The 10,220-nt window shown below is 48.5% G+C and overlaps 1 protein-coding gene across 1 annotated transcript; it reads left to right on the forward strand.

The window, feature by feature from the left end:
- The first annotated feature begins 239 nt into the window (after nucleotides 1-239).
- On the forward strand, nucleotides 240-1,470 carry LOC138772840 (eukaryotic translation initiation factor 3 subunit A-like). The gene is made up of 2 exons (XM_069953562.1): nucleotides 240-670; nucleotides 915-1,470. Exons 1-2 carry the CDS (start codon nucleotides 240-242, stop codon nucleotides 1,468-1,470), a joined length of 987 nt encoding a protein of 328 aa, XP_069809663.1.
- The last annotated feature ends 8,750 nt before the right edge of the window (nucleotides 1,471-10,220 follow it).

Genomic DNA, 10,220 nt, shown 5'->3' on the forward strand with positions numbered 1-10,220 from the left:
AAAAACTGGAGGAGGGCAGAGGAACCTGGAGGAGGATAAAGGCACCTGGAGGAAGACAAAGGAACCTGGAGAATGGCAGAGGAACCTTGAGGAAAACAGAGGAACCTGGAGGAGGATAGAAAAAACTGGAGGAGGTCAGATGGACCTGAAGGAGGATAGAAGAAACTGGAGGAGGGCAGATGAACCTGGAGGAGGGCAGATGAACCTGGAGGAGGATAGAAGAAACTGGAGGAGGGCAGATGAACCTGGAGGAGGATAGAAGAAACTGGAGGAGGGAAGATGAACCTGGAGGAGGACAAAGGAACCTGGAGGAGGAGCAAGGGACCTGGAGAAGGACAGAGGAACCTGGAGGAAGACAATGGCACCTGGAGGATGACAGGAAAAGGAACCTGGAAAAGGACAGAGTAATCTGCAAAAGGACAGAGGAACATGGAGAAGGGCAGAGGGACCTTGAGGACAATAGATTAACCTGGAGGGGGACAAAGGAACCTGGAGGAGTAAAGAGGAACCTTGAGAATGGCAGAGGAACCTTGAGGACAGAGGAACCTGGAGAAGGACAGAGGAAACTGGAGAAAGACAAAGGAATCTGGAGAAGGATAGAGGAACCTGGAGAAGAACAGATGAACCTGGAGGAAGACAAAGGAACCTGGAGGAGAACAGAGGAAACTGGGCAAAGACAGAGGAACCTGGAAAAGGACAGAGGAACCTGTAGGAAGACGAACCTGGAGGGAGACAGAGGAACATGGAAGAAGACAGAGAAATCTGGAGAAGGGAAGAGGAACCTTGAAAAGGGCAGAGGAACCTTGAGGACAACAGAGGAACCTTGAGGAGGATAGAGGAACCTGGAGAAGGACAGAGGAAACTGGAGGACAGAGGAACCTTGGTGGAACCTGCAACCTGGGTGGAACCTGCAGGGAGACAGATGAACCTGGAGGAAGACAGAGAAATCTGGAGAAGGGCAGAGGAACCTTGAGGACAACAGATGAGCCTGGAATAGGACAAAGGAACCTGGAGAAAGACAGAGGAACCTTGAGAAGGGCAAAGGAACCTGGAGGAAGACAGAGAAACCTGGACAAGTACAGAGGAATCTGGAGAAGGACAGAGGAATCTGGAGAAGGACAAAGGAACCTGGCTGGTCAGAGGAACCTGGAAGACAGAAGAGCCTGGAAGAGGGCAGAGCAACCTGGAGGACAGAGAAACCTAAGAGAGTGCAAAGGAAACAAGGAGGATAGTGGAACCAGGAGGAGAAAAGAATCTGGAGGTGGGCAGAGGAACCTGGAGGAGGGCAGAGGAACCTGGCGAACTACAGAGGAACCTGGAGGAGTAGAGAAGAACCTGGTGGAGGAGAGAGAAAAACCTGGAAGTGGGCAGAGGAACCATGAGGAGGACAGAGGAACCTGGAAGAAGATAGTGGAACCTGGAGGAGGAGAAAGGAACTTGGAGGAGGATAGAGGGGGCAGAGGAGTGTAAATGAGGGGGACAGAGGTATGGATAGGGATACAGTGGATTTTAGAGAATGGAACAGAGGAATTTCGAGGAGGAGGTCAAGATGAGTCTGATTGAAACTGGTCTGGAGAAGAACAGAAAGTGATGTGAGCGGGGGCAGAGGAGACTGAAAAGGAAGAGATTAATATTCTGTAATCTGAACAGTAGGTTCTTGATTGGACAGGGGGGTCCCATCTCCCCCAATGAAAACACATATATGCTCATCAGAGTCTGCACATGTTTAAGTGGGGTTTTCCCCCAGCTACTGCATATATTCTGTATAAATGCATAGACATCAACTACTTCAATACCCACATTAAAGGGGAACTCCAAAGGGAAAAAATGTTTTTAGATAAAGTGCAGAGCAGCAGCAAATCCTCATAGAGGTGGCAGCAGAGAGCACTGTCTCAAACTGAAGAGAATACACCACTTCATGCAGGACATACAGCAGCTGATAAGTACTGGGGATTTTTTTTCTAAAGGAGTAAGTTACACGTTTACATAACTCTCTGACACTAGTTCATTTGACTCTTTTTTTCACTTTTTTTTTTTTCCGTCCAGCAGAACTCGGGGGGCTTCAGCCAGGTGAGAGGTACACCAACTGGTTTAGGTTGTCTGGGGTTTTCTCTGATCAGCAGAACGCTATCTGTGCTGCGGAGTCCACTATGGGCACAACCCCACCTGTATATATGGCATAGGGCTCCGACCCCCTGGTCACATATTCTAAGGGCCCTATTCCACCAGACGATTATCGTTCAGATTATCGTCAAATCGTTCGAATCTAAACGATAATCGTTCGGTTGAAATGTAGTTAACGATTAACGACCGAACGAGAAATCGTTGATCGCTTTATAAGACCTGGACCTATTTTTATTGTTGCTCGTTCGCAAATCGTTCGCATTGAATAAGACATTGTTCGGTCGTTTGCAATAGATATGAACGCAATAGCGAATAAATATCGAAGAAAAACGATCGCAATTACGATCATAAGTAACGATTATCGTTCCATGGAAATGAGTGAACGTTTTCAGGTCTTTCGTAATAGCGGTCGTATGAGATCGTTAATCGTTAACGATTATGCATACGATAATCGTCCGGTGGAATAGGGCCCTAAGGACAGACAATTGGGAAAGCCAGTCAAAATTTTATGTCTCGACCACCAATCGCCTCCTGCCGATGGTCGGCTTTTACCGGGTGTGACTAGATGTTGATAGGTCGTGAGAATTACAGACAGAGGATTTGCACACCTAAGCTCAGGACCAATGTTCCTTTGACCTAAACCAGAACTTAACCATTTCAGACAAGGATGTCGTCTCCATCTTCATCAGAATCCTGATAAAAGTTGAGCAGGATGGCGCTCCCTTCTTTATCCCCGTGCAGCGGAGAGCCAGCCGCAGTGATGCCACCGACTACCCCGAGGACTGTTTATGCTGCAGGCTCTCTGACACGACAAGATTTGCCTGACGCTTTGAGGCCTCCCCGTGGCGGTGGATGTGGGACCCAGATACACATTTTAATACCTATTTTTATTCTGCGCAGTGACAACACGTTGACATAACCAGGGCCGCTCACCTTTGTCACCTTCAGCTGTTTTTTAAGTTTCTTATAATCACTTTGTTAGTGTAATATGATAAGGTTTATAATTTAGCGGAGATAAGAAGACTAAAGTCCCTATTACACGGAACGATTATCGGCCATATTCAGCCAATATCGGCCGATAACTGTCCTGTGTAATAGAGCACAACGATCAGCCGACATGAACGATGTTGGATGATCGTTGTAGTCGTTTCTCTTTCAACATGTTGAAAGACAAACGACTCATATAGCAACGATCTGCTGTCGTCGCTACGTGGAATAGAAGGCAGCAGGCCGCGGCTCCCCCTGCACTCACCTGCTCGCTGCCCCCACCGAGTGTAATATCGGCAGCAGTAAGTGGGGAACGAGGAGCAAACAAGCGCTGACAGCTCCTCTGCATCGCCCCGTGTAATATGGGCTTAAGGCTCGTCCCTTACCCCATGTATTACCTAAAGGTTGCGCTAGATAGCTCGACCCCCGGGGTGAGCGAGCACCGATCTCCTAGATCGTCTATTACACGTAGCCATGTGCTGACAGACTGTGATCTGCCCAACTGATCCTCGTCTCTATTACACGAGGAGGGAGCTGCTTGAGTTGGCAGATAGTCGCTCTGTAGCCTTTCCCTCAGCCCTCATCCTCCCCCACACTTTCTCTCTACCCCACTTATTATCTAACCCCTCTTTTTGGCCTTCATCCTCCCCTCTTCCCTCCTCCATCTTATCTTATTGCGTATCCTGATCCATCACCAGCCTCTATCCTCCCCTCTTCCATCCTCCATCTTATCCATCACCAGCCTTCATCCTCCCCTCTTCCATCCTCCATCTTATCCATCACCAGCCTCTATCCTCCCCTCTTCCATCCTCCATCTTATCCATCACCAGCCTCCATCCTTCCCTCTATAGGGTGCTATTACCCGCCCTGTTATGGGGCTGTGTGAGGACATAGATGAGCATAGATCGGTGAGATCAGCGCTCATTCGCAGTGCCATCAGTCGTGCTGTCAGGCCGCACCAACGATCCCTGCAACATTTGTGCGGCCATTTAAATATATTGCTGACGGCCCCACATCCTATTTACATAGAGAGATGTGTGGCCGATAGCGATATATTTCACGCAGCCTAAACAATGCGACCAGCCATTGAGTGGGTGTTTACCCACTTTTACACAAGCTGAATATCGCTAATGATGGTTCCTATGAGTGCTTCACCCCGACACACTTATTTATGCCTTCACAATGACCTGCACTGTCTTTGGCTTCATCCACAGCCCTTACCTTTTATTTCCTCCATTACCTCGGCACTCACCTTTTATTTCCTCCATTACCTCGGCACTCACCTTTTATTTCCTCCATTACCTCGGCACTCACCACTTATTTCCTCCATTACCTCGGCACTCACCTTTTATTTCCTCCATTACCTCGGCACTCACCACTTATTTCCTCCATTACCTCGGCACTCACCTTTTATTTCCTCCGTTACCTTGGCACTCACGACTTATTTCCTCCATTACCTCGGCACTCACCACTTATTTCCTCCATTACCTTGGCACTCACCACTTATTTCCTCCACTACCTTGGCACTCACCACTTATTTCCTCCATTACCTTGGCACTCACCTTTTATTTCCTCCATTACCTCGGCACTCACGACTTATTTCCTCCATTACCTTGGCACTCACCTTTTATTTCCTCCATTACCTCGGCCCTCACCACTTATTTCCTCCATTACCTTGGCTCTCACCTTTTATTTCCTCCATTACCTCGGCACTCACGACTTATTTCCTCCATTACCTCGGCACTCACCACTTATTTCCTCCATTACCTTGGCACTCACCTTTTATTTCCTTCATTACCTCGGCACTCACGACTTATTTCCTCCATTACCTCGGCACTCACCACTTATTTCCTCCATTACCTTGGCACTCACCTTTTATTTCCTTCATTACCTCGGCACTCACAACTTATTTCCTCCATTACCTCGGCACTCACCACTTATTTCCTCCATTACCTTGGCACTCACCTTTTATTTCCTTCATTACCTCGGCACTCACAACTTATTTCCTCCATTACCTCGGCACTCACCTTTTATTTCCTCTATTACCTCGGCACTCACCTTTTATTTCCTCCTACCTCACACTTTACCTCAGCAATTGGCCCTCATGTCTACCTTCACCACTTCTATGAGTTTTCACCGCTTCCCCTTGTCTTGACCCTCACCTTAGCTCCCATCTCTTACCTTTGCCCCCGACCACCTGCCCCGGCCATCACCTCAAACCTGACCTGTTACCCTGCTTCTCCCAGTCCTCCAAGGCTTATGATCTTGCCTTGTACTTGTTTCTTACACCTGACAGCTCACCTTTTCCCACATATACTGTACTATTAGCTCATTTTCGGCTCCTCAGTATTTCCTAGAGGATTCTTGGAATGACGTGAGCTATAAATCCATGAGTGACGTCACTGACACTACGAACCTCCGCACTTACCCTATGGAAAAGCTTCATACAATCTAAATTACATGCACCACATAGTAATGGATTCAAGATGGCAGAAAGGATCACCAGTACACAGTGATCGCCATAGTGACACTGAAGTCCCCTGTGACTAGGGGTTGTCTATCTAGGGCGGCTCCGTCAGTACAGTCTGACCTGCAGGGGCCTGGCTGCTGTACGGCGCGGCCTGGTGCTGCACTAGGTGGCGGGTCCCCCTGTTTGGGCTGCTATACAATGCATTGCTCTAGACTTGCTATCAGGGCTTGGACCAAAGCTCTGGAATTTCCTCCAGAAAAGCCTCGATTGTCCCTGTGCGGTCATACTTGTCCTGTAGCATGGGTGGTGGTATTATTTATACATTATATATATATATATATATTGTGCGTGGTACTATTCTGTAGACACAGATATTTCCGTATATCAGACAGGTCATTGCCCGGCGGTCTCCATGGGCCTCAATCCACAGGCAGCGATGGAGTTAACAGTGCATCTGTAAGTAGGGCACACCCTCCGCACACCCTCCGCCGCCCGTCAATCACCCGACAGCCACATCAGGATTCCACACAAGTGATGATCCACTTTCACAGGTAGCGCTGAGCTGTCAGTCTCCGGCAGAATCAAAGTCACTATTCAGCCTGCACTAAACTTTTCTCTGTCACTCACACTTGCCGCCTCTCCTCCCAGACAGCAGGGATATCCACTTTAATCATTTAGTCCAGAGTGGCGTACGGCCCCGAACCTCGCCGAGCCGGTTATGTGATGGGATCCGGCCAAGTAACCCTTCCTATACCAGAGCATTCAGAATAGCAGTGGCTCTCTACAGAAGGAACACTGCAGATTATTCCACAGAACAGGAAGCGATGCAGAAGAGATCAATGCACATCAATACGGGTGCGACGCTCTGCAACCGTCTAATAAACTACACCTCTAGAGAAGTCAGTGGTGTAAAAATCTGCACTATCACTATGCATCTGTCAGGAGATAGAGGGGCGACGTTATGTAGATGGTGTAATAATCTGCAGGACATATCACTATGCATCTGTCAGGAGATAGAGGGGCGACGTTATGTAGATGGTGTAATAATCTGCAGCATATATCACTATGCATCCATCAGGAGATAAAAGGGCGACGTTCTATAGATGATGTAATAATCTGCAGCATATATCACTATGCATCTGTCAGGAGATAGAGGGCCTACGTCTTGTAGATGGTGTAATAATCTGCAGGACATATCACTGTGCATCTGTCAGGAGATAGAGGGATGAGGTTCTGTAGATGGTGTAATAATCTGCAGGACATATCACTATGCATCTGTCAGGAGATAGAGGGGCGACGTTATGTAGATGGTGTAATAATCTGCAGGATATATCACTATGCATCTGTCAGGAGGTAGAGAGGACAAAACAATGTTCTGCAGATCTCTAGAGGGGTCAGTGGTGTAATAATCTGCATGATATATCACTATGTATCTCCCGTTTGGTAGAGGAGCAATGTTCTGCAGATGTGTAGAGGTCGGAGGTGTAATACTCTGCAGGATATATCACCATGTATCTCCTGTTTGGTAGAAGAGCAATGTTCTGCAGATGTGTAGAGGTCGGAGGTGTAATACTCTGCAGGATATATCACCATGTATCGCCTGTTTGGTAGAGGAGCAATGTTCTGCAGATGTATAGGGGTAATACTGGTAGTCATACATACATGTATATAGTAAGAGTTAGTCCTCTCCAGCAGTATCCCATCTGCCTTGGTGATGATCCATCACTGTTCCTGCCGGACGCTGTCTGCTCGGAGCTTGTTCTTCTCCGTCTCCTCCTGTGGTGTGATGGGCTGATCCTGTCAGTCATTCCTCAGCCGGACTGTGAAGTCTCCATCTGGACCAGCACTTGTCAGCACACGGACAGACGTACGGATCACTGACCTCCGCCTGAAACAAATAGATATGACAGGAGTATAAGGATCTGTCTGTCTATCTATGGTAGTGGTCCGCAGCCCCCCCAGACTCAGAACTGTGTATATACATTACATTACTGATCCTGTGCTGATCCTGAGTTACATCCTGTATTATACTCCAGAGCTGCACTCACTATTCTGCTGGTGGGGTCACTGTGTACTTACATTACATTACTGATCCTGAGTTACATCCTGTATTATACCCCAGAGCTGCACTCACTATTCTGCTGGTGGGGTCACTGTGTACATACATTACATTACTGATCCTGAGTTACATCCTGTATTATACTCCAGAGCTGCACTCACTATTCTGCTGGTGGGGTCACTGTGTACATACATTACTGATCCTGAGTTACATCCTGTATTATACTCCAGAGCTGCACTCACTATTCTGCTGGTGGGGTCACTGTGTACTTACATTACATTACTGATCCTGAGTTATATCCTGTATTATACCCCAGAGCTGCACTCACTATTCTGCTGGTCAGGTCACTGTGTACATACATTACATTACTGATCCTGAGTTACATCCTGTATTATACTGCAGAGCTGCACTCACTATTCTGCTAAATACACAACTTTTATTTGTAGTCTTGGATTCCGCTTCTTCTCCCAGACTGGATGAATCCTGGGAACCTTGGAAGCCTCGCTGTCTTGCAGTGGTTCTGATGATCATTGCGTTATACACATGGCCGGATATTTTCCTACTTTCTGCGTAACCTTTGGTCAGACTCTCAGCCGCCTGCGCTCAGACGCACCAGGTACGGCGCCTGTCAGATGGAAGCAGCAGGATACACCACTGACTGGCAGATTTGTGAAACAGTGATCTGAGAGACGGGAAGAGACAGACAGGCCGGGAAATATTTGGAGAGGTCCTGAAGCCTTCTAGTATCTGACAATCTGAGAGGAAGTAACACCTCGTCTTATACAGAATCAAACAGGACGCTGCATCGAAGCAGCAGAGGGGAGAAGGATGTGTGCTCTGTACTGACTGCAGCGGAGAGGAGGAAGATCTGTGCTCTGTACTGACTGCAGCAGAGGGGAGGAGGATGTGTGCTCTGTACAGACTGCAGCAGAGGGGAGGAAGATGTGTGCTCTGTACTGACTGCAGCGGAGAGGAGGAAGATCTGTGCTCTGTACAGACTGCAGCGGAGGGGAAGAGGATGTGTGCTCTGTACTGACTGCAGCGGAGAGGAGGAAGATCTGTGCTCTGTACTGACTGCAGCAGAGGGGAGGAGGATGTGTGCTCTGTACTGACTGCAGCGGAGAGGAGGAAGATCTGTGCTCTGTACTGACTGCAGCGGAGAGGAGGAAGATCTGTGCTCTGTACTGACTGCAGCAGAGGGGAGGAGGATGTGTGCTCTGTACAGACTGCAGCAGAGGGGAGGAAGATGTGTGCTCTGTACAGACTGCAGCAGAGGGGAGGAAGATGTGTGCTCTGTACTGACTGCAGCGGAGAGGAGGAAGATCTGTGCTCTGTACAGACTGCAGCGGAGGGGAAGAGGATGTGTGCTCTGTACTGACTGCAGCGGAGAGGAGGAAGATCTGTGCTCTGTACAGACTGCAGCGGAGAGGAGGAGGATCTATGCTCTGTACAGACTGCAGCGGAGAGGAGGAGGATCTGTGCTCTGTACAGACTGAAGCGGAGAGGAGGAGGATCTGTGCTATGTACAGACTGCAGCGGAGAGGAGGAGGATCTGTGCTCTGTACAGACTGTAGAGGAGAGGAGGAGGATGTGTGCTCTGTACAGACTGCAGTGGAAAGGAGGAGGATCTATGCTCTGTACAGACTGCAGCGGAGAGGAGGAGGATCTGTGCTCTGTACAGACTGCAGCGGAGAGGAGGAGGATCTGTGCTCTGTACAGACTGCAGCGGAGAGGAGGAGGATCTGTGCTCTGTACAGACTGTAGAGGAGAGGAGGAGGATGTGTGCTCTGTACAGACTGCAGTGGAAAGGAGGAGGATCTGTGCTCTGTACAGACTGCAGCGGAGAGGAGGAGGATCTGTGCTCTGTACAGACTGTAGAGGAGAGGAGGAGGATAAGTGCTCTGTACAGACTGTAGAGGAGAGGAGGAGGATGTGTGCTCTGTACAGACTGCAGTGGAAAGGAGGAGGATCTGTGCTCTGTACAGACTGTAGAGGAGAGGAGGAGGATCTGTTCTCTGTACAGACTGTAGAGGAGAGGAGGAGGATGTGTGCTCTGTACAGACTGTAGAGGAGAGGAGGAGGATGTGTGCTCTGTACAGACTGCAGTGGAAAGGAAGAGGATGTGTGCTCTGTACAGACGGCAGTGGAAAGGAAGAGGATGTGTGCTCTGTACAGACTGCAGCGGGGAGGAGGAGGATCTGTGATTTGTACAAACTACAGCGGAGAGGAGGAGGATCTGTGCTCTGAGAGCGCAGAGAGGCATAACAACTATATGAGAGCGCAGAGAGACGTAACTACTATAGGAGAGCGCAGAGAGACATAACTACTATATAAGAGCGCAAAGAGACGTAACTACTATATAAGAGCGCAGAGAGACATAACTACTATATAAGAGCGCAAAGAGACGTAACTACTAAATGAAAGCGCAGAAAGACATAACTGCTATATGAGACCTCAGAGAGACATAACTACTATAGGAGAGCGCAGAGAGGCGTAACTACTATAGGAGAGTGCAGAGAGACATAACTACTATATGAGACCTCAGAGAGACATAACTACTATAGGAGAGCGCAGAGAGGC

The sequence above is a fragment of the Dendropsophus ebraccatus genome, chromosome 14 (assembly GCF_027789765.1).
Source record: "Dendropsophus ebraccatus isolate aDenEbr1 chromosome 14, aDenEbr1.pat, whole genome shotgun sequence".
NCBI classification, from domain to species: Eukaryota; Metazoa; Chordata; class Amphibia; order Anura; family Hylidae; genus Dendropsophus; species Dendropsophus ebraccatus.